This window comes from Trichechus manatus, unplaced genomic scaffold (assembly GCF_000243295.1).
Source record: "Trichechus manatus latirostris isolate Lorelei unplaced genomic scaffold, TriManLat1.0 scaffold00040, whole genome shotgun sequence".
NCBI lineage: Eukaryota > Metazoa > Chordata > Mammalia > Sirenia > Trichechidae > Trichechus > Trichechus manatus.
Window position 1 is genome coordinate 15,759,453 of NW_004443976.1, and position 24,952 is coordinate 15,784,404.

Consider the following 24,952-nt stretch of genomic DNA (forward strand, 5'->3'; position numbering starts at 1 on the left):
CTGTGCCACCAGGGCTCCTTCTAAGGTGGCTCAAATTGCCCCTCCATCTCCTTTAATCTGTATAATTGAGTGAGGTTTTATTGTAGTCAGAAATGCTAGATACATGTTTATGTGTTGCCCTCCCCCTACTTCCATATACAAACTTAAATGTTAATTTTAAGGCTAAAATATATCACCACCATTTGTCTTTACTCATGGGTAATTTCACTGCTTCTTTTCTTCTCCCTAGACCAGGATTAGCTTTACTCAAGGGCTGTCTTGTCCAGCTGCACTCCAGAGCACCAGAACATCCCAGGCACATTCTTTGTTCTGACCCAATACCATCACCCCTTCTGGGAACCCTGATTCAGTCTTGAAAGAATCATTTAAAGGACTGTTTTGAGCGTGCAGAGGCACACGCTAAAGGGTTTGCTCCTGGAGGATTCACAAGTATAATAATAAGGTCAGAGCCATTACAAAAATGGGCCGCGAAGGTCCCTAAACATCCTGGGCCAAATGAGCGTCCGGTTTATGTGACATGGTCAGTTTCTTAACTAATTTTTGCAAAGCCATCAGGTATATTCAGAAATCTGTTCTCAGCTTCAAAAACCCAAAACCAAACCCAGTGCCTTCAAGTTGATTCCAACTCATAGTAACCCTGTAGGACAGAGCGGAACTGTCTCAGAGGGTTTCCAAGGCCATAAATCTTTACAGAAGCAGACTGCCATATCTTAATCCCGAGGAGCAGCTAGTGGATTTGAACCGCTGACCTTTCAGTTCGCAGCTGAGCACTTAACCACTTCTCCACCAGGGCTTCTGTTCTCAGCTTAGCACTACCCAGATCCCCAGGTCATAGCAATCACCAATCAAGAATATCCGAAAAATAAAATAGCCGCATTAAATGCCATTATTCGAAAAAATGCAAAATGATACAACTGACCAAATCTAATGCAGCTGGTCCAAATTGAGCAATATCTAGAACTTAAGTGCCCTTGGCTATGTCACTGAGTTCCTAAGAATTTAGACAGACATAGCTGGAATTTTGTGCTGTGTAGAAAACAGAAAATTACAGAAACTCACCAAAGAAAATCACCAACCTAAGGAATATATTCAGTTACAATTGTACTGATGTTCAAGTTAGATCATTTATACTTACATCTTTTCTTCTTGGCTGAAAAATTCAGAAGACCAGTTCAAAAAGTTAGCACATAGAGTCCAAGAGATTAGCCATGCTGTATTCAAGCTTTAGCTGGGCAATTGTAACCCAACTGAATGGTCATCCCTCCCCTACTGTGGGGAGCCCATCCAGATGTTCTTTTAGGGAAGCATTTTCCCAGATCTTTTACTAGGCAGGCTCCCGACAGAAAACAGACCTCTGTTCCCCGCAACCCCTCCTCCCGTTTTCTGTAGAGAAATTACCAGAAACTGGCTGGCTTTTAATTCTGCCATTCCCGTAAACGTTCTTGCTGTGCTGCAGCTTTGGGGGCATTTTAGTGAACTGGCCACAACTCCTTCTGCCTCTCCGCTCCAGGGATGATTCCATTGTGTGCTTTCTGAGAAATCTCCCCTGATTAGAAGGGAAACATCATTATTAGTGATGTTTTCTGCTCACTAGGTTGAGGAGGTGATAGATATCTCTATTATAAAGCTATATTTTCCTTCCTGGGAGGAATAAATGAGCCATTTTATTTAAGGCCCCTGGAAACTGGATTTTTTTTCCTCCAAAAAACCTCTACAGTTCTGATTTAGTCTACTTCCAGGTAAAGCTTTTCCTGGTAAGTTATTGTCTGCTACTATAAAAGAGAAGGTGAACATGTGTTTGTTGGCATAAATCAGAAACCTTATGAACATCCCAATCCAAATCTTTTTATACTTAATTATATTTTTCTTAACGTTTATCACTGTTGTGTATACATAAGATGGGAAGTATAAATGAAATAAATTGTTCAATTTATTCTTTAAATCCTTGACATTCAGAATCTGACCCTTCAGAATTAGTGTTTTGTAACATTGAACTATGAAAAATTTAAAATGCGTGACCACAGACTGATGGAGGGGCATTTGGAAGATGTTTGGGGGGATGTGTTGCAGTAATTAATGTCTTAATATAGAGTATAGATTTATCATAAGAAATGAATGATATTTCCTAGTGAAATTAGAGTTTTTAGCCTCATGACTGGCTAATGTTTAAAAAATTGTGTTATAATATTAATGGAGTAAACTTGTTATAACAGGCTTTAATTCTTTCACACTTGCCGTTTATTCTTAGGGAAAGGGGGCCGCTCACAAGGAGACCAGACCTTTAGGCTTCAAAGAGACAGACAAGGTAGATGAAGGTGTGTCGTTAACAAAGGATCCTTCATGCCAGACCCAAACTGTAGACTCAACTGCAGATGCTAGCACACCTCCAGGACTTACAGGTAAAGAGTATTTGTCCTGCTCACTTTCACCTTAAATGCATGCACACCCATCTCTGAGCTGTTTGTTGTACACAATTTAAAACTGGCTACAAACAGAGGTGCATGGTTTCTCGGTTGTGTGATGATGGTGCTGATAACACTTTGAAAGTCCTCATTCCTTCATTTTGACTGCTTTCCTCCCTTGCTTATTCTCCCTGTACTTACTGAGTGCCTTCTAGGTGCCAAGCACTGTGCTAGGCCCTGGGGATAAAACGAACCTGCCCTTATGGAGCTCACAGGCTAGGAACGTTTAAGACAAAGGTGCAAGTAACTAATCTGAGGGAGAATGTGATTCTACTCAGAAGAGTAAGTGGAGTATTAACGATGATTGGTATCTATCCAGAACAGATTATATCCGCGTAAGTCCTTTTAAAGAAGGAAATGCAGGGGATGTTTAGTATGATAGAATCAATCTGCTGTGGGGGAAGGGTCTTCAAGGCAGAAAGAACAACATGAGCAAAGGCCACAAAATGGGAAACTGCCAGTCAAGTTCAGGGACAAAGTCCCTTTTGGCAGGTGTGTAGGGATGGAGTGGAACACTGGAAGATGAAAATAGGTGCCGCGGGGCTCTGCTGCGGAGGGTGTCGGCTGCTGGCCTGAGCTGTTTGGGGCTCTCAGCCTGCTGGAACATAGCAGCAACAAGGTCTGAGCTGTGTTTTAGGGAGATGATAGCAGTGAGGTGGAGGTGCTGTGGGCTGAAGAGACTGGAAGCAAACCTCAGTGTCCTCCTTTTGGCAGCCCAGGGGAAGCAGGATCTTCCCATCTGCTCACTCTATGAGGGAGGGAGAAGTGAGCAGCTGTCATCTGCCCTGTCTGTGGGCCCAGCTCTGAGGGGCTGACGCTCATCTCTGCAGTACTGGTAGTTCTGTTCCAGAAAACAGCTGACATTCCACGTCAGTCCACGTCATCAGAATCAGTCATAGTCTAGTTCTCCTGACAATCGCATCCTGCTTCACGTGCAGTGTATTCATTCACCAAGTATTTACTGAGCACCTGCTGTGCTCCAGAAACATTTCTAGGTGCTTGAAATACATCACTGACAGAAACAAAAATCTGGATGGCAAGACAGACAGTAAGCAAGAAATATAAATTGTAGAGTATGTGGTGATCAAATGCTGTGAGCATCAAAGAGCAGGGTAAGGGGAGGGGGAGGGCAGAGGGGTGGGAGGGATGGTGGGACAGACAGGCTGTATGTTAGTAGGGTGATCAGGGTAGGCCTCCTTTGTTCAGCAACAGGGTTTTAAAAATGCCAGCTTTTTCTGTAGCAGCACAGGGACAGTCCAGCAGTTTCTATGCACCTCCACCTGCTGCTTTGTGCACATGTAGAACCCCTGGCAAAACCTGAAAGTTGGACGTTTTACAACTCAGATGCTGAAGATTCAGAGGCATCATCTCGGAAGCCAGTAGAGGAAAAGGCAGTTACTCCAAGCCCTGAGCAAGTGTTTGCAGAGTGCTCCCAGAAGAGAATTTTGGGATTACTAGCAGCCATGTTACCTCCTTTAAAGTCGGTAAGAGAAGTCGACATTTCTTTTTAAAAGAGAGGGTGGTGGTGTACATAGAAAAACATATTTTTGGAAAGCCATACACTGAAAGAAACTGTTCATAGCACCCATTGTGTATCTCTGGGAATTATAAATGATTATTATTTTTCTTCTTTGTACCTCTCTGTATTTTCTAACTTTTCTACGATAAGTTTGTGTAATATGACTTATCAGTGTTGTTTTTCATTATCATAATTATCTTTTTTCTATCTCATATTCAAAAACTTTTAGCTTACAGAAACATTGAAACAACAGTGACTAGAAAACAGTGTTCTTCACCTAGAGTCACCAGTTGTTCACATTTAGCTTTATCTGTGTATGTCTGTGTGTGTGTGTTTAGGTGTATATATATATCTGTGTATATATATCTCCAAAAACCAAACGAAACCTTGGCCATCAAGTGGATTTGGACTCATAGCAATCCTGTACGACAGCACAGAACTGCCCCTTAGGGTTTCCAAGGCTGTAAGTCTTTATAGAAGCAGACTGCCACATCTTTCTCCCACGGAGTGGCTGGTGGATTCAAACCACCAGTCTTTTCAGTTAGCAGCCGAGTGCTTAACCCCTGAGCTACCAGGGCTAATATATATGTATACACACACACACACACACGCACATATATGTATGTATGTATGTATGCATGTATATATATATATACACACATATGTATATGTATACACAAGTGCACACACGTGTATATATATATGTGTATATATACAGGTTTTTGGAGATACATATACATACATAAATATATACACATGTATATATATACATACATATACACATAGGTACATAAACAGATAAAGCAACTGGTGACTCTAGGTGAAGAACATTGGTCTCTCAATTTTTCTTTAAGCTTAAAGTTTTTCAAAATAAAAAGATATGAGAATTAAAAACAACAATAAGTCATATATACATACTCACTGTAGAGAAATATTGATGCTTCGCCCTAAGTTGTTCCGCATGTGTCTTTTAAAGTACATTGTCCTATATAACCACGCTTAAGAAATTTAACACTGATGAAATAATTTTATCTAATACAATATGTAATATATAAGTATGCATAGGGAAGTTTAAAAGACTGTTTACAGTTGTTATCTCCTGGGCATTGGCAGGGTAGGGGGAATGGATTATGGAGAGCTTTAATTTTTTGTGTATTTCTGGATTATTTCAATTCTTTTGCAATGGGGATATAGGAGCAGGAGACAGGGATCTCCCCAAAATTTTGGAAGTTTATTTTTCAGGGTAAAGGGAAATCAGAAGTAGGATTGTGAGATGCGACTTGAAGAAGCACTTGTTTTACACTTGGTTTTACATATGGCATTTATTGAGACACTGCATAGCTCCTTTGGCAATAGACTGGTTGTAAATAATACATGAAGGGGTGGAGTGTTCAGCTGGCAGTGTATTGAACAGATTTTTCTCCCTCTCTCAGCAGGGTCCCACAGTCCCCCTGATAGATCTGGAGCACGTCCTCCCACTCATGTTTCAGGTCGTCATCTCAAACGCAGGCCACCTGAATGAAACCTACCACCTCACACTTGGTCTTCTGGGCCAGTTAATCATCCGCCTTTTACCAGCAGAGGTAGATGCTGCAGTGATCAAGGTCCTCTCAGCCAAACACAACCTATTTGCATCAGGGGACAGTTCCATCGTGCCAGATGGCTGGAAGACCACTCACCTGCTCTTCAGCCTGGGAGCCGTGTGTTTGGACAGGTAGCCTTGGTTCTTGCTCCCCTAGCCTCCCCCACCCTACCCCAACTTAGTGTTCATTTCATTAGGTCCTAAGTCTGATTAATTTCTGTATGCTACAGTGCTGTTCTCTGAGAGTCTAGGGAGAATAGAATTGGTTTTATTAGCAATGCTGTCAACCCACAGTAAAGCTGTGCTTAAGCTGAGCAGCCTCAGCACTGTCTGCCAACCCATCTCTCTGATGGTATAAATCCTGCTGTGTTTTTTCTGAGAGCAGTAAATGTAGGCCTGGAAAATGAGTGTATTTCACTGTAAAAGTGGTATAATCACAATACCAAATTTGGGAAAGAGAAATAAAGAAAAAAATGACCCTGGCTTGTACCATATTAATGCATCAGGTGCTGTTTTAGTGTATTTCCTTCCAAGCTTTTTTCCCGTGTGTGAATGTGTGTGTGCAGTTGTGCATGCACAAACGTGTGTGTGAGACTTTATAGGGATTTTTTAAAGCACAGTTTTAGACTGAGTTCATAAGTAGTGGGTTTTGATTCCACACTCCCTGCCATGAAAAGCATCATTCTGGTAGTTTTTTTGTGGCAGAGAAAGGCTCTTTGGCATGCCCCTGGGGCTGCCTTGGAGTACAGTGAGCTCCAATGACTCAAGTTTGGAGCCTCATGCACTGCCCCCTAATGGAGCTCTTGCCTTCCAGCCGGGTGGGCTTAGACTGGGCGTGCTCCATGGCAGAGATCCTGCGGTCACTCAACAGCGCCCCACTGTGGCGTGACGTCATTGCCACCTTCACAGACCACTGCATCAAACAGCTCCCTTTCCAGCTGGAGCACACCAACATCTTCACCCTGCTTGTGCTGGTCGGCTTCCCCCAGGTACATCTCTCTGAAGGCCTGGCCACCTATCCCATTTTCCTCATACACATCAAAGTCTCTATAAGCATGTATCTTTGGAAGGTGGTTTTTTTTTTTTTCAGTTGTATAATTTGCCTTTACAGTATTGTTATTTTTCAAGATTACAGAATGATTTGTTCAAATTGCACGGTTAACAATTCAGCTGTTTGTGTCATTTCATTAGCCAGTAGTAGTTGGCATGAAATAAAAGGTAACTGTGTCATTTTAAATCACGAAGAACTTGAAAGTACACTTGTTTTTCACTCAGGCATCCCTCTTGATCTCATTTCTAATCTTCATGTCTCTCATCTGATTGGAACAAGGGGTACTGTAAAAGACAGTTCCATCTAGCCAGCACTTCAGGCCTGTGCTAGGCTTTTTGGACTTAGAGATGCGAAGAAGGCTACCCTTGAGTGCTTGTTGAAGACAGAGGCACAAGCCAAAGGGACTGGGCTTATGCCTGAAGTGTTCTTTCCTGTTTCAGTGTGCTGCTGAGTTGCCTTTTCTGCCTCTCTCTGTCATGTTCTAGGTCCTCTGTGTGGGGACCCGCTGTGTTTATATGGATAATGCCAATGAACCACATAATGTGATCATCTTGAAGCACTTCACTGAGAAGAACAGGGCTGTGATCGTCGATGTCAAAACCCGGAAAAGGAAAACAGGTCCCAAACATAATTATTTTTTATTTCTAAAAATGGACGAAAACTGTCTAATCCCAGTGTACCCTAAAATTAATGAAGATACCTTGGTTCTTGCCCTTGCCTGTGATTTTTTTTTTTTTTTAAAGAAAGTTATGACCATAACTTGCCCTCATCTCTGAAATACATGCTTGGATTGAACAATTTTGAAGGCCGCTTTCCACACTGTTGTTTTGTGTGTGTGTGGCTGTGTGTTTTTTGGTTAGCCAGATGTTACATTCTGAACCTTTGATTCCTCCATTTGCCTCAGTTGCCATTGAGTCAGTTCTGACACATGGTGACTCCATGTGTATCAGAGTAGAACTGGGCTCCATAGGGTTTTCAATCGCTGATTTTTCAGAAGTGGATCACCAGGCCTTTCTTCCGTGGTGCCTCTGGGTGGAGTCAAACATCCAGCCTTTTGGTTAGCAGCCAAGTACGTTAACCATTTGCACCACCCGGAGAATAAGTTTAGGTCTTATAAAATTTAGCTCCTCTTTCATTTCTTTCCGCTCAGCATGGGGTATCAGCCACCTTCTCTCATTCCCGCTGTTGGTAATCTGTGTCCTCTTTATTTCCTAGACAGTCTAGGTAGAGATTTACCAACTTTTTTGATCTTTTCAAAAGACCTGGTTTTGGCTTCATTGATTTTTTTTCTGTATTATTTTTGTTTTATTGGTTTTTGCCCTTATAATTATTAATTTGCTTCTTTCTGTTTGCTTTGAGTATACAGTCATGTGCCACATAAGTTAGGGCAACCTCCAACTGCACGTACATCTATGGTCCTGTAAGGTTTTTTTTTTTTAAAAAAGGAAAAGCAGCTCTCCTTTGATCATCTCCTCCTAATGGTTTTAGGGGGAAATAATTAAAGGAGGGCTGCTTTCCCTTTTAAAAAAAACTTACGGGACCACGGATGTATGTGCAGTCGGAGGTTGCCCCAAACTCTCAGAGCGAACGAGTAGTGGGGCTCCAGGGTGCATCCAGTCCCCACAGCACCTCCTCCTCTGCCATCTCCTGTTCCCTCCCCTCCTCCTGGCTTCCTTCACCTGCCACAGCTGGGCAGCTGTTCACTCCTGGCTCTGGGCAGCAATGCATGACTGTAATGGCTTTTTCTCTCTGTAGTTTCTTAAGGTGGAAGCCTAGATCACTGAGTTGAGATCTTTCTTCTTTGCCAATATAAGCATTTTAATGCTTCTTTGGATGGCTGGTAATTTTTTAATGCATGCCAAACATACGAGTTTCACATTGTTGGTGCTGGATTTTTTTGTATTCCTTTAAATAGTGATAGATTTTGTTCCGGTGTGCCGATAAGTTACTTGCAATCAGTCGGATCCTTTTGGATCTTGCTTTTAAGCTTTGTTAGGGTGGATCCAGAGCAGCCTTTAATCTACGGCTAATTTAGCCCTACTGCTAAGGCAGTACCCTTCTGAGGATTCTCCTCAATCCTCCTTGGAGTACAAGGTCCTTCCACTGGCACTGGTAGGAACACAAGTACTCCAAACTCTGTGTAGCCCCAGGAATTGTTCTGCCTGCTGCTTTTTGGTAGTTCTTTCCCCTTTCCTAGATAGTTTCCCCTCACTTGTATGAAGATCAGTACTCAGCCAGAGATTCATGGGGAGCTGCCTGCAGATCTCTGCAGCCCTCTCTCTCTCTTCTTCCTCTGTGTGTGTGTGTGTGCACGCGCACACACGTATGTAACTCCCTTCTCTATGGTATTCTTCCCCACAAATTCTAGCTGCCTTGACTTCCCTGAACCTGGATCTCTGTCCCCTCAATTCATTGAGACTGCTGGACTCTAATTGGATTTCTGCTCCCTCTGCAGCCTGGAAACTGCCTCCATACAGCTGGTACTATCAAAGGTCTCACCGAGTCTGTGCCCCTTTTCTCAGGGATTGTGGTCCTGCACTACCTGTTGCCCAATGTCTGAAAACCACTATTTCATATATTCTCAGTGTTCTTTCTTCCTCCATCTTGTGTGGAAGTAGAAGTCTCATGTGTACTGTTTTGAAGAACTTTAACACCTTTGGAGACAGCCCACTTGTACACAATAGTAAGAATGTGAATTGTCTTCCTCAGTTGCTTGGTGAATAGGCCGCTGGTACAATTTTTGTGCTCACCTGCAAGCTGCCTTAAATACAATGGCTAAGATTGAAATCAGGGAGATTTGTGTTTGGGGGTCTGCAGTTCTTGCTTTAGTAAGGCACGTACTGGGGAAGAAACTTAGCTGCAGGAAGCGTTATCCTCACTCTTTGTGCCTTTTTCTTCCTGCCTGACATCCTTCAGTGAAGGACTATCAGCTGGTCCAGAAGGGAGGAGAACAGGAGTGCAGCGACTCTCAGGCCCAGCTGAGACAGTACTCCCAGCACTTTGCCTTTATTGCCAGTCACCTTCTGCAAACAAGCATGGACAGCCATTGTCCTGAAGCTGTGGAAGCAACTTGGGTCCTCTCCCTGGCCCTCAAAGGATTGTATAAAACATTAAAGGTAATGGCAACTCTCTTTAGTTTCAGAATGACTCTGGCAGTGATTTAACATCTGCAGGGAGTTAACTAGGAGGAAATGCCATCTGATTTTCATGGCTGGGTAACCATAGGATCTTGATTATTTTTAGGAATGTTAGGGCTTTTGCACAAGTATAACTTTAAGGAGGAAATAGAATTTTCCCAATATTTGGTTCTCTGTGTTTTTTCAGTACTGTTTCATGGAACCATATACTGCTACTTCATAGGGACATAGCCTTTTGTCTTAGGCTAGGTTCTCTAGAGAAGCAAAACCAGTGAAGCATATGTGTATATATATACGTGTAGAGAGAGAGAGAGAGCAAGAAATTGGCTCACACGGTTGTAGAGACGGGAAAGTGCCAAGTCCATGGGTCAGGCTTCTCCCAACTCACATAGCCGCAGGTGCTGGCGAACCCAAAATTGGCAGGTCAGACAGCAGGCCTGTGGCTCACAGGCTGCAGAGGCTGATGGCTCCCAAGATAGGCAGATAAGCTCCTAGCTCAAGTCCCAAGAACCGGAGGTCACATGAACAGGAGTGAGCTACAGGATCCACAGCAAGCAAAAGCCAGCGAGCTTTGCCAGAAAGTCCACATATATTGAATGCAGGCCACACCCCCAAGGAAACTCCATTTCAACTGATTAGCTGCTCATAGCACGTCTCATCATGGAGGTGATCACATTATGTCAGATTTCATTATGGAGGTGATTACATCATTACATAGCTGCCAGACTACTTCATAACTGCCAGACCACTTCATAACTGCCAGACCACTGAGAATCATGGCCTGGCCAAGTTGGCACAAAACCTTAACCATCACACCTTAGAAGATGAGCTGCTAGAAGATCAGTACAGATATGGACTGGAAAGTTTCTCACATCCCCCTCTGAACCACAACTTCTTCTGCCTCACCGTAAGGTTTAGATGAAGGGAAGAATGAAGGGAGCTAGTATCCTATGGGATCTTTGAGCTATAGGTTTGGCAGTTGAGGTGGGAGGAGGCAGACAAGCTGGGCCTTGTTTGGCCTGTAGAGGAGAAGCCTTGACTTGTGGGGAACCTGATACCTGAAGGGCATTGAGAGGGAGGGAGGACCTTTTGAGGAGATGCGTTTCAGCTCATTTTTAGGATCTTCCCAACAGAACTGTCCATGAAAGAGCTAATTTGAAAAGTTTGTGAGTTCCTTGACTTTGAAAGGTGTTCGGTAGCAGCTGGGTAACTGCTTGGGGAAGGTCATAGAGGGAGACTGGACTAAACGCCATTTTTGCTCTGGTCCATCCCTGAGAGTTTCATTTTAGGACTGAGTCTACGTATTTGCTCTTTGTTTATTTTATGGCATTTGTCACAATCTGCTGTTGTTTTATTTGTTTACATTATAGTAGGAGAGAGAAAATAAGCTTCCTGGGGCAGAGATTATTTCTTTCTTTGAATCCTCCATTCAGTAAATGTTCACTGAGTGCTACCAAGTGCCGGGTGGGACTGAGTGTGTGGTGGTGAACTAGAAAGAAGGCCCCTGCTCTCATGGAGCTTACAGTCTAACTAGCAAGAGAGACAACAGGGAGACTTCAGGGAAGACTGCCATGAGTCAGGAAAAGCCTTTCTGAGGACGTGACATTTGAGGCGGTAGACAGACAAGGCCATGGGAAACCAGGGCAAACATTCCATGCAGAGAGAGCAGCAGTCCCCAGGCCTTGGGGCAGAAACAGGCATGGTTGTCAAGGAGCAGGAAAAACACCTCCAGGGCTACAGGATAGTGCAAAAGAGGGAGATGAGGCCAGAGAAGAGGCAGGGAGCCAGGTAGGACCTTGTTGACCATGTTAGAGACTTGGAGTTTAGTCTAAGAGCAGTGGGAAGCTTTTGGAATGTTGAGAGTAAGGGGAGTGAAATAAAACTCCTGTTCTTAGCATAGGAGTTAGCAGGAAGAATGTGCTAGGCTTCAGAAATACTTGCTGAGTGATTAAAGAATGAATGAGAAGACAGTGAATGATGGCAAAGGTTCAGAGTTTCATCCACCCTAAAACTCTTTTTATTTTTCACCAGAAGGTGAGTGTGGCCCACCGGCTGAGACTGGGCTCTGACAAAGGCTCGCTTCTTCCCAAATGACCCTCACCTTCTGCACTCTGAGATGGTGCAAATCATTCTTTTCTGCTTGGCAGGCTCATGGTTTTGAAGAGACCCACGCTACCTTCCTTCAGACTGATTTGCTGAAGCTGCTGGTGAAAAAGTGCAGCAAAGGGACCGGCTTCAGTAAAACGTGGCTGCTCCGGGACCTGGAAGTAAGGGATGAGTGTGGCTCCTGCTACTACCACATGGTACAAACCGTGCCTGGGAGTTAGACGCCTGGGAGTTAAACGCATCAGTTACAGCTGGTTCCGCCCTGTGGACTCCCATCCTGAGCATTTTAAAACTGTTCCTTACCTATGTCTTCCATTTGGAAAGAGATGATGACACCTGTTCTCCCCTGGGTCAGGGAAAATGAGTGTTACATTTGCTCAGAGAACATTGGAAGAGAAGTGTTTTATGGAAACACATAGTTGACCATTATATCATGGTAATAAAGAATGTCCTTGAATTATTATTTCCCTTTAAAGTTCTTCTGGACTAAAATCAGTTTCTAAATTTGTCCTCACTTGTGTTTATTTTATGTAGGAATTTAGTTGATAATTTTAAGTTCATGGCTGTTCTCCCTGGGCGTTAAATTTTTCCTAGCAGAGTTGCTGTGGTTCCCTGTGGACTTCCTGTGCCAAGGGCCAGCTTCAGGCCCAGGAAAGGCTGCTGCTCTGTGGGAGTGGGGAGCTGGCTGTTGGCAGTCACACAGAGACCTGAACTTGAAGTGATATTGTTCTTAGTTTCCCCAAAAGGATTTGGTTAGGTTTAAGGGGATATATGCTGAAACATATTAATGGATAACCTGGAGAGCATTTGAACATCTGTGTTCTCTTAAAATGTTTTTGATTATATTTTTTATTATTATTTAAATAATAAAACCATTTTCCAGAAAATGCAAGAAGGAGAAAGGAAAGCAAATCTCCAAATTTTACCTCTCAAACACAGTTGCCATTAGCATTTTAGTATATGTCCTCCTTCTAATTTTTTACCCTGTGCTTCTGTATTATATATATAAATTTAGATTCTGTGGTGAACGTGATATTTAAATAAATAAATAAGTTGCTGTCTAGTTTCCGTAACCACCATTTTTGATGGTTGTATATGATACATGAAGGTTGTTTTCAGTTTTTTGCCATTGTTAATGCTTTATCGATCATTTATGAATATAATGTTTTCTGTATGTTACATTATTCCCAAAAGATGAATTACTGGGTCAGAGGATATGAGCACTTTTATAGCTCTTTACATTTCACCAAAAGGCCTTCTAAAAGAATGACATCAATTTATACTGTCAGTAGAAAAGCATTTTTTTATTGCAAGCACAGTTGAACATGTTTTCATGTTTGCTAATCTCAAGTTCTTTTTGTGAGTTCTGAAAACCTTTTAAGAAGTTAGGTCAAAATTTTTCTACCCTTAGATGGTTAAAGAATTATGTACTCTTCTCACCCAGTAAATGTTCACACTCCTGCCCTGCCTGGTTTTCTTTCTGTGTAGATTTTGTCCATCATGCTGTACTCTTCAAAAAAGGAGATCAACACTTTGACAGAGCCTGGAGACCTAGAGCTAGATGAGCAAGAGGACAAAGAGGAGGAGGTGGAGCGGTTGGTCAGCAGCCCCAGTGAAACAGAGCAGAAAAAGCTAGACCCTCTTGAAGGCCTGGATGAACCCACCAGAATATGTTTCTTGGTATGTTTTTGAGTCATCATGTGGGTTTAGCAGAGGATTCTGGGGGTTGGATTATTTTTGACCTGGACTGTGTTTCAGTCTCCACATGGAAATGCTTGAGTCTAGTGTCCTGAGAATTCACTTCCTGAAGACTCGATTTGTATTGTGCAGAATTGACCCAGAAGAACTGAAAAGCCTTTACAGTAACAGTTTTTAACACTTTTGGATCATGGGCCCATTAGACCTCTCGTCCGTAAAATACACATTCAAATACACATTTACACACATGTAAAATTTTGCGTGTAATTTCCGGGGCTTACTGAAGCCTATCCACAAACTCCTTAATGATAGTCCTCTAACTCATAGCTTCTCGGACATACTCTCTTACTTTCCCTGGGTAGACCACTCTGTTGTGGAATGATGTGAAAATGGCTGAGGGCTTGAAGAGTGCACAGAGAGTATTGGGTGGATGTCAGAAAAGCAAGTATTGTTTTAAAAAATCAAAGAAAGTGCAGTACTTAAATTATGTGCCAGTTATTAAATTTGAGTACAAGATAGCTACAGGGAAGCCAGCAATGAATACAATGTGGTGGGTAGTTATTGACTATTAGCATTGTATTTTGTCAACTCGTGTTTCTCTTGGTGTTACAGTGTTTTATATTTTCCTTTGATTTATAATAGCAGTGCAGATTTTATAATCCATGTTTTAGTGTTTATAATTTTATTTGCTTTTTTAAAGTACCATATGATGTTTTTTAATTACAACCTACAGTAACTTGAAATATTGTATCACTTCTGAGTTCAGAGTATCACTAATGTGTGAAGCGTTTTGTCTCTCTTCTGCTTCCTCTCTGTGGTCTTCAGATGGCTCATGATGCCCTCAATGCCCCTCTGCACGTGCTCCGGGCCATATACGAACTACAGATGAAAAGGACTGATTCTTTCTTCCTGGAGGTTCAGAAGAGGTAAGGGACGTTTAGATGACGCTGAAGTACGGTCAGCGAGAGAACGCATGAGGGTGGGAGAGCACTTACGGTACTTCCTGCCAAAGAGATCTGAATGAACACTCCTGAAAGGCAAAGAAGCAGATGTGGAACTCGTTAGTTCTCATAAATGACACGGACCCTGACCGGGCTGCATTGCATGGAGCATCTTTGAAGTGTTTGTATGTTCCTTTTGGGAAAACTTTACATCTGCAGTCTGCTTCTTAGAATAACTCATTTTACAGATGCAGAAATTGAGGCAAACACCAAGATTTTTCTTATATGTAATCCCGGTGAGCAAACAGTGCAAAGTTTTTCGTTTTCACAACTATAAATTACTTTCATGTTTCTTCCTCAAGAGTTATTATAAAATTAATAGTATTCTCTTTCTCTTTGCCAAGAGAGCTAGTTCTTGGGCCCAGCACTTAAAATTGTGAAGAACTTCATATGTCTGCATTCCAACCTCCTCCTCCATCCCCCGTATCCTAGTTTTGATCCCCTATTATAATTTATATTAAATCTAATTTTATTTTCTTTTGTTTTATATTTCTGTTTCACCATGTATATTTCTTATATATTGCCTTAAATCCTTTGTGAGATGAAGCAGGGCTGCGTTAGTTAGGCACAGTCTAACCTGCTGTAACTAAGAAACCCAGAGATACGGATCAAGGACAACAGAAGTGTGTTCTTCTCTCACACAGCAGTCCAGAGGCAGGCAGCTGTCCAGGGTGGGTGGACAGCTCTGCTCCACAGGGTGACCCAGCAACCCCAGGATGTTGTTCTCATCTGCGTGGTCCAGGCGAGCTCAGCAACACCACCTCTGTGTTCCGGCCCAGAGGAGGGGGAAAGGCAGTGCATCCTTACCCCAGTTGTTCACGAGTAGGCCCTGGAAGCAACACACATTACCACACTCACATCCCCATGGCAAGAACCTAGTCGCAGCGCTACATCTAGCTGCAGGGATGCTAGCAACTGTGTTCTCCAGCTGGGTGATCATGTGTCCTACTAAAACTTCAGGGAACTTTGTTTCTAAAAGTATGCTGTTGTCGTTGCTGTGTGCCATTGAGTCAATTCCGACTCGTAGTGACCCTATCGGACAGAGTAGAACTGCCCTAGAGGGTTTCCTAGGATGTAGTCTTTACGGGAGTGGATCTCCAAGTCTTTTCTCCTACAGAGCAGCTGGTGGGTTCAAACCTCTGTCCTTTCAGTCAGCAGCCGAGTGCTTAACCGATGCACCACTGAGGCTCCTTTTCTAGAAGTGTAGGAGAGAACAGATCCTGGGGGACAGTTTGCATTCTATGCCACAAGAACACATGCGCATATCTGCATGCATGAATAAATGAATGCTATGAGGCCAATTAGCAAAATATGGAAAGTGATCGTATAATTGCATAATAACAGGAAAGTAACTCTGATCAACTTTTCTGACAAGTTGAAGTGCAGGTTAAATTCTTGCCTTTCTATAACTCGTGTACTGAACGCTGGGCCCTTTTCTTCAGGTTTGATGGAGATGAGCTCACCACTGATGAAAGGATACGGACCCTGGCTCAGAGGTGGCAGCCCAGTAAGAGTCTGAGACTGGAAGAGCAGAGCGTAAAAGCTGTGGATACAGACATGATTATCTTGCCGTGTTTGGTATGTAGCCTCCGCCTGTGAAACAAAGTGCCTCCCGCCTCCCATTGTGAGAAGACCAGGCCTCTGTAATGGTGGTCCTTTGGGTTTGCAGTCCCGGCCAGCACGCTGTGACCAGGCCACTGCTGAGTCGAATCCCGTGACCCAGAAGCTGATCTCCAGCACAGAGAGTGAACTACAGCAGAGCTACGCCAAGCAGCGCCGTAGCAAGAGTGCCGCCCTGCTGCACAAGGAGCTGAACTGCAAGAGTAAGAGGGCTGTCCGCGACTATCTTTTCCGCGTGAACGATGCCACAGCTGTTCTGTATGCCCGTCATGTGCTCGCATCGCTGCTCACCGAATGGCCCGGGCACATGCCAGTGAGCGAGGACATCCTGGAGCTAAGTGGCCCTGCCCACATGACCTACATTTTGGATATGTTCATGCAGCTGGAAGAAAAGCAACAGTGGGAGAAGGTAGTTAAGCAGGCCAAGTGTGGCACTCACCCCAGCAGCCCCTCCTCTGTCCTCCCTCCCCCATCTCCGCTGCCCCCATGGTCTTTGAACAGACTTCCTCTCCTGAGTGCCTCCCTGAAGTGGGTTTCCTGTGTGGCTGTACAGCACCCCAACAGGTGTGGATATAACTAAAGCAGCCTGACTATTGAACTCCCCGAAGGTTGGCCCAGAGCCGAGCTCAAAGCCTAGGATCGACTTGGTGCTCAGAGAATGTTTGAGATAACGATCCAGTGGAACCTGCCTTTGCGTTTTTCCTTTTCTCTGTCTGCATCTCGTAGCTATCCTGTCTCTTCTCATGGCCCCTGGGGTACATAATGCTAAGTCCAGGGGACAGGGTTAGTGACAGCTCTCTGATAGCCTGTTGCCATAATACAGGGAGCCTTCCCGTGAGGTTTTTATCTTCTGTTTTAAACCATCGATTCTAGATTGTCTGTGCCAGGTCAGACACTGTCAGCACTTACGCCTGTGTCCCCTTGTGACCCTGCAAGGAGGAGGTTGGCAGGTGAAGAAAGCAAGCCAGGGAGGTTTGTGCAAGGTCCTAGCTTCTGGGTGACGGCTTTGGGGTCTCACTAGGGTCTGTCACAGCTCTCTAATTTTAAGTTTCACTTTAAAAGTTAGAAACCTTTTTTTTGTTTTTTTCTAAATCGTATCTTCAACATGTTCTTTGAAAATACTGCTGGGTCAGCAAACCTTCATAGAGATAGAAGCAGCTTTTTCATCTCCTGCTGTGTAGAAGCAGAGGACCCAGCATAGAAGGAAGCATCCTGGTCTAGAACTCAGAAGTGCTGGGCGCTGTTCCAGCAGGGCTAGAAAACTTTGTCACCATCCTCCCCATCTCCAAGTGTAGAAATCTTGAGTCACATTTGGTACCTTCTTCCTTCCTATCCCCTTGGCCGCCTTCACACGTGTACACACATCACATCCAGGACTTATTAGGTTAATTTCTCCACTAGTCCTTAACATGCCCATCTAAGAACACTATCTGTTCCTGAGTTCTCTAGGTCCTCCCCCAGCCTCACAGCCCTGGAGATGCTGCCAGGTTTGCTCTCCCCATATTTCTTGTTTGGAATGGCAAACATGTCCCTCTCTCGAACATGTCCTTCCCCCGTTCTTGCCCCATGGAGCTACTAATTCTGCACCTCTGTCTGCACAGTTACCGCATTGTGTTGTAATTACTTATCTGTCTGTCCGTGCAGTGCTAGGCTGGGAACTCTTCAGGGACCAGGACCATTTCTGATTGGTTCTATTCTTCCAGACCTCCTTGAAGTGGTACTTACTCTGACAGGACTATGGTGTCCTGATACACCACAAGAACCCCTTCAAGTGAGAGGTGGCTGGTGGTGGTGGGGGTGGGGTTGTAGAGGCTAGTTCAGGGGCCAGGATGATGCCAACGCCTTCAGGTGGGCCTTGGATTGAAATAGACTCTTCCTTCTTCCTGATGGGGCAGCTCTGGGCCCTGCAGACCCTGATGTTCCCTGCTGTTTGTCCTTCCAGATCCTGCAGAAGGTGCTCCGAGGCTGCCAGGAGAACATGCTGGGGACTATGGCCCTGGCTGCCTGCCAGTTCATGGAGGAGCCGGGAATGGAGGTGCAAGTGAGGGAGTCGAAACACCCGTACAACAACAACACCAACTTCGAGGTACGACCCGGGTCGGCCAGACTCATCCAGCCTCGGGGTGTGCACTGGCAGGACATGTGAGGGGACCCTGAGTAAGTAGCTAGCTCACTAACTCCCACAGCAGCTCTTTCCCACTAGAGAGCCCTGACCAGGAAACCTCTTCCTCAGACCAGGCTGAGCTGGCCTGCTGAAGCCAGGGATTCTGTAGAGCCCAGTCTCCTCTTCTCCTGACCTTTCCTGAATAGAAAAACACGGGCCACTGGCCCTAGAGAAGCAGCTGCTTAGAACGTATTCTTTGCTTCTCCGGGCAGGGAGTCTGAGTGCGAGTCTAGGTTCCCTGCTCTTTAACCTTCTGATGACCTGGCCGTACTCTTGCAGACCCCATCACCTTTGTTTAATTCCGTACCCAGACCTGAAAAGCCTCATCTTTTCCAGCCTTAACTTTGTATCTGGACGGAGGTCGGAGTTTGGATGTGGCAGGGTAGGGCAGCCTCAGTTATTCTCATTGACTTAACACCACCTGCATTTCTTTAGCCCTTTTTAACATGTTGGGCCTGGCAGAGCCTCAGTGTCTACCCTTCTTATGCTTCTGATTGGAGGTGCCCTGTGGTATCAGGCTGGGTGACAGAGAAACTCATTTAGGGTTGATTGCTGGTCAGCTGAGATTTTATTTTGAATAAGTTTAAACTTCTTCTCTCCCTCTGTTCCTGGGCTCCATCCCTACTCCCTAGGCCCCACATATACACATGTAGTCAGCCACCAAGTTCTGTTAATTCTGCCCCAAATAGGATCTCCACTTTGTCTTCCTCACCGCACCCAGACGCCCCTCTCCCTTCTCTGGGGCTGCTGTAGCTGTTCCTTTCTGGCACCTGCGCCTGGCCGGGCCCAGCCCTGGCCTTCCTGCCACCAGCTATCACGGTGACTGTTCCTCAGTACAAACCTGTCCAAGGCTTTCTCCTGCTTAAAATCTTTCTGGGCTCCCCCTGCTTTCCAGATAAAGTGTAACTGCCTCATTTTAGCACACAGGACCTTCAGTATCTGTTCCAGCCATCCTCTCCACGGCCACGTCCCCCTCTCCCTGCCGTCCAAGCGTATGTGCACACAAAGCACACCCTTTAGCGCAGACATATCAGTGCCAGACTTTTCCAGGGCTGTCCCCTTTGCCTGAAAATGCATCCTGTCACCTTGCCTCCTGCCATCCTCTTTCCTGCCCCCTCCTCTGATGGGCTCCTCCCATCCTCTTCATTCTTCAGGACACCTGAACATCCCTTGTCCTTTCATTGTGAGCCCTTTTCTGCCCTCCCTCCTTCTCCAGGTGAAGCCTGCCCCTCCCTGCCAGCTCTGCCCATGTACACGTCTCATCACATTTGTAGTCTGTGCGTGAGCTCCTCTTCCCAGCTGGACAGAGAACTGCTGGAGGCAACGGCTGGGACTCACTGTTCTTACGTCCCCAGTGCCCACTACAGGCCGTCGGGCAGGAGGCAAGCCCTCAATGAATATCCAGTGAGCAGTGACAAATGCTCTCACTTCCCTCCTAGGATAAAGTTCACATTCCTGGTGCAATCTACCTCTCAATCAAATTTGATTCTCAGTGCAATACAGAGGAAGGCTGTGACGAGTTAGCCATGTCCAGCAGCAGCGACTTTCAGCAGGATCGACACAATTTCAGTGGGTCACAACAGAAGTGGAAAGATTTTGAGCTTCCAGGTAGTAAATATTTGGTTATGTAGACTCTTAACATTAAGTGTTTAAACTTAACATCGGGAAGGGAAGTTATCGGAGGATTTCAAAATGAGTTTGATACATTTCATCAGAAACGCCTAAATTGCCGTTCCCTGATGCTCCTGTTTCCTGATCTCTTTCTGATCCTTTGTGACCCAGGAGACACTCTGTATTACCGTTTTACCTCTGACATGAGCAACACTGAGTGGGGCTACAAATTCACTGTGACGGCCGGACACCTGGGGCGCTTCCAGACAGGTGAGTGCCCTGGTCTTCCTGTTTGTGCCATCCGCCTGCCAGGGGCACTCTGTGGGAGGATAGGTGCCATCATTTCCCTGGTTTTTGTTGACATCAAAGCAGATGCTTTTCTCTAAGACTTCTGCAGGTTCATCTCACAAACCCACACCTGTCACTTTTGAACATGACATAGTTGGCTAGTTGTAAACTTCAGTGGCCAGCTGGAAGAGTCATTCTGTCAGGGTCTGAAAATGACTTGTTTTCTTAGAATTTGCCAGGGGTTTTTGTGAAGAGGAGGAACTGAAAGCGTTGTTCCTATATTACTTTTACAAAAGACTTGATTTCTGGCAAAATTTAAATGATCATAATTGTTTCATTCTATTTATTAAAACCTGAGCAGTTTGTAAAATGTATAAATCTTAATGCACACAGTTGTTAGACTTTATTTTTAAAATACCTGTGTTTGTTGGGGTTGGCCAGGATTTGAGATTTTGAAGCAGATGTTGTCAGAAGACAGAGTTGTGCCTCATCTCCCACTGGCCAAAATCTGGGAGTGGCTGGTGGGTGTGGCCTGCCGCCAGACTGGTCATCAGCGGTTAAAAGCCATCCACTTACTTCTGAAGATTGTGCGATGCTGTACCCACAGGTAAGCTGGCAGCTGGTTGGGCCATTTGTTTGCTTGCTTCTTTGACACACATTAAATGAACACTTTCTGTCTGCGGTCCGCTACCCTCAGTGGGGAAGACGACCATGGAAATAACTACCGTGTGTTGCGGGTGAGTGTAGTGGTGGAGGGAAGCACCCCAGCGAGCCTGGGGAGGGCCACACAGAGATGGTCAGGGTTCAGCTGGGTGTTGAAGGGTATTTTGGAGTTCCCACCAAAGGGGATAAAGGGTGCAAAGGCACAAAAGCATCATGGATCAGAAAGTCGTGGTTTCTGGGGGGTGAACAGTTTGACAAATTCTGTTGGTTCGAAGATGGTTGCGTAGGTTAAGCTTGATGAACGATCATAAAGTTTACACACCTGTAAAAGTACCACCCAGATCAAGAAATAAAAAACTAGAAGCATCCCAGAGGCCCCCCCTCTACTTCCCATCCCAGTCATTACCCACTCTCCTTTCCCAGAGGTAGCCACTATTTGGTTTTTACCTGTCTTTGTACTTGACATAAAAATAGGTTTATTTGTGTGTTTGACTTCTTATCATTTGCTTATCATATGGTTTGTGAGATTCACAGGTTGTTGTATGAAGTACTGATTCTTTCTCATTAGTATATAAAATTTTGTTATATGAGTATATCACTATCCATTCTACTGTTGATGGTCATTTGGGTTGTTTCTAGTTCTTGGCTAGTACAAATAATGGTGCTATACACATTCTTACCCATGTCTTTTGATGCCCATATGTACGCATTTGTTTTGGGTGGAATTGCTGAGTCTTAGGGTTTGTACATGCTCAGCTTTAGTAAATTCTGCTGAACAGTTTTCCCAAGTGGTTATACCAGTCGACACTTAGCTGCAGTGCATCAGGTTCCAGTTTCTCCACGTCCTTGCTAACACTTAGTATTGTCAAACTTTCTAATAGCCATTGTGGGTGGTCTGTAGTGGTATATTATGGTTTTAATTTGTATTTCCCTGACCACCGATGAAGAAGACTGTCTTTTCATGTGGTAATTTTCTGTTTGGATATCTTCTTGTGAAGGGCCTGTTCAAGTCTCTTCCCATTTTTCTTTGAATTATCTGTCTCTTTTTATGCATTTAGAGGAATTCTTTGTACATTCTGGACGAGTCCTTTGTCAGGAATATGTATTAGGGTTATCTTTTCCCACTCTGTGACTAGCCTTTTCAATCTCTTAATGGTGTCTTTGCTGAAAAGAAGCTTCTAATTTTAATGTCTCTCATTCATGAGTCACTTCCTTTATGGTGGAGCTTTTTGTGTCCTATTTCAGAAATGGTTGCCTTACTCCAGGGTCGTGAAGCTGTTCCTGTGTTATCTTCTAGAAGTGTATTGTCTTTCCTTTCACATTTAGATCTGCAGTCCACCTGGATTTTAGAGTATGAGATGAGGTGTAGAGGTCAAGACTAAGTTCTCCAAATGGAACTCCAGTTGACTCTAGAGACCATTCTTTCCCTCACCAAGTGCAGTGCCACCTTGTCATAAGTCGGGAGTCCATATAGGTGTGAATCTGTCTCTGGTCTCTCTGGTTCCATTGGTCTATTTGGTTATCCTTGTGCCATTACCACAATGTCTTAAATTTATAGCTTTATAATAAAATTTGCATATCTAGTAATCTAAATCCTCCAGCTTAGTGCTTCATCTTCAAGATTATCTTGGCTATTTTTTGACCCCTTGCGTTTACATATAATTTTTAGAATTAGCTTGTTAATTTTTATGCACATGTACACATGCATACACACACACAAAACTCACCTGTTGGGTTTTGGATAGACTCCATAGATCACTCTGAGGAGAATCAAGATCTTTAGAACATTGAGTCCTCCAGTCCACGACTATTATACATTCCTCCGTTGTTTAGGTCTTATTTAATTTCTCTTAGTAATACTTTATAGTTTTCTGTGTAGAGGACTTGTGATACATTTTGTTACATTTATTCGTATTTAATGTTTTTCATGCTGTTGGTGACCCCATGTGTGTCAGAGTAGAACTGTGCAGCCTAGGGTTTTCAGTGGCTAATTTTTTGGAAGTAGATCACCAGGCCTTTCTTCTGAGGTGCTGCTGAGTAGACTCAAATATCCAGCCTTTTGGTTAGCAGCTGAGTACATTAACCATTTGCATCACCCAGGGACTCCATATAGAAATATAATTAATTTTGTTATATTGCCCTTGTATCCAGTGACCTTGCTAAATTTTAAGAGTTTATATGTAAATATTTAATGCATAGTCATCTTATCTGCAAATAAATAATAATAATTATTTCTTCCTCTCAATCCCTGTAACCTCTGTTGTTTGCTAGTTAATTAGTTTTTGTCTTTCTGCACTAGTCAGGACCTCCAGTACAGTGGGAATGAGAGACATAACTGTCCTGTTTCTCATCTCAGGGGGACAGCGTTGGTAGTTGTTGTAATTCATAAGGCTCTATGCCATACACATCATCCACACACTCAGCCTCACCCCCCTGAGTGGGACCTATTAAGAATTCACTGTCCTTAGGTCCTGCACTTTTAAGACACACAGACACAGAGAAAGCTCATCAGAGTGAGCTGACAGTATTCAAATATCAGATTGTCTGTAATAAGGAGCTGTTATTAAAAAATTAAAGATGACTCTCCAGGTCAGGGAGGAGAAAGTGATGGCTGATCCATGGACTGAGAAAGACAGGGAGAGAGGAGAAGCTGGGTGTGATCGCTGTAACCACTGTTTCTTCATGCAGACACCACGGATCACTAGCCTGATGTGGCTGAGCTCTGCTCACTTGAGAGCGGCTTCTCTCCTCGCTTGAGAGCGGCTTCTCGTGAGAACGGTCTGGTTGAGCGAGGTGTATGAAACATGTAACACCTCCCCTGTCTTCAGGCGGGTGGGCCCTTCCTGGCTTCATTGAGGATCAATCCTGCACAGCCCACTGGCCATCACCAGCCTTCCTTCTAGTCACTTAGCTACTGCACCCTTCGTCCCTGAGCCAAGAGGGGATGCCCAGAGTGCCTTGCCACCCTTGGGGGTTTCACAGTCGCTCACCTTGGAGATTCTAGAGAAGTGCTGGCTTTGTGGGCTTCACCCAGAGCTAGACTAGAGGGGCAGAGGGGAAAGGCCCCCGAGGGAAGGACGGCAGAGACGAAAGGCCCCAAGGGAAGGGCGGCAGAGGCGAAAGGCCCCAAGGGAAGGGCGGCAGAGGCGAAAGGCCCCAAGGGAAGGGCGGCAGAGGCGAAAGGCCCCAAGGGAAGGGCGGCAGACAGGCCGTTTTCTCAGCAGCAGCGATACAGGCGTTTTACTTTACACCTCGAGTGCTTTCCTGAAAAACCCGCTGTAAAGCTGTCAGAATCCAACCGAATTTTCTCATTTGTTTACTTTATGGAGATTTCTTCCTCTAGGGGAAGGTAATTGACTCCAAGATTACATTTAAATATATAGAATTCTTTTTCAAGTCTTATGTTAGAGAGAGAAAACAAAATCTAAAATTGTACGTATAAAACCATGACCCAGGTTCCTGAATATAATCTGTGTTATAATTTTTCTCCTCTGAAGGAGGTTGAACTGGAATTAAAGTGCACCTCCCTCTGAGTGGAAACCGCTGTTCCAGCCTCTGTACAGGGCTCAAACCGAAAAGGACTCTGCTTCACTTAGGGGAAGGATTTCTGCCCGGGGCGACCTTGCCAGCATATTTCTTGTGTTTTATGAGCCTGAGATCATATTAATGGTTGTTGTTGTCTTTTAAATAGGTATTTTTTTCTGATCATAAAAGCAGCGAGATTGTAGAATATTTAGAAAGCCAATAGGGACGATTACTGATAATGTTTTTTGGTGTGTTTGTTTGCTGCCGTTTTTATATGGTTACACAGTACTGTATATGTGGTTTTATATCTTGCTTTTTTCCATGTAACATTTATCTTCAGATTTTTCCATTGTCATTGGATTCTTCCTAACAACCATTTAAAAAATGTTCAGGAATTCACCATTTACACCAGGTGTTTTGAAGTTTAGGTCCCCACCCCTTCCCTTGTTTGCCGTTGGTACCTTGAAGTGGGGAGACTGTTTTACAATCACCTCACTAGATGTGGGGAGAGCCTGAGCTGCAGCT

The 24,952-nt window shown here is 44.3% G+C and overlaps 1 protein-coding gene across 1 annotated transcript in view; it reads left to right on the top strand.

Moving 5' to 3' along the window:
• The window catches only part of ZZEF1 (zinc finger ZZ-type and EF-hand domain containing 1), a 119,593-nt gene that overhangs the window by 91,150 nt on the left and 3,491 nt on the right, over nt 1–24,952 (top strand). The window contains 15 exon segments of the mRNA XM_023731139.1: nt 2,249–2,399; nt 3,807–3,946; nt 5,418–5,695; nt 6,378–6,552; nt 7,100–7,232; nt 9,531–9,730; nt 11,899–12,018; nt 13,346–13,537; nt 14,381–14,481; nt 15,999–16,134; nt 16,226–16,585; nt 18,119–18,262; nt 19,780–19,948; nt 20,123–20,221; nt 20,681–20,846. Of these exon segments, the coding sequence (XP_023586907.1) occupies nt 2,249–2,399; nt 3,807–3,946; nt 5,418–5,695; nt 6,378–6,552; nt 7,100–7,232; nt 9,531–9,730; nt 11,899–12,018; nt 13,346–13,537; nt 14,381–14,481; nt 15,999–16,134; nt 16,226–16,585; nt 18,119–18,262; nt 19,780–19,948; nt 20,123–20,221; nt 20,681–20,846 (2,564 nt within the window).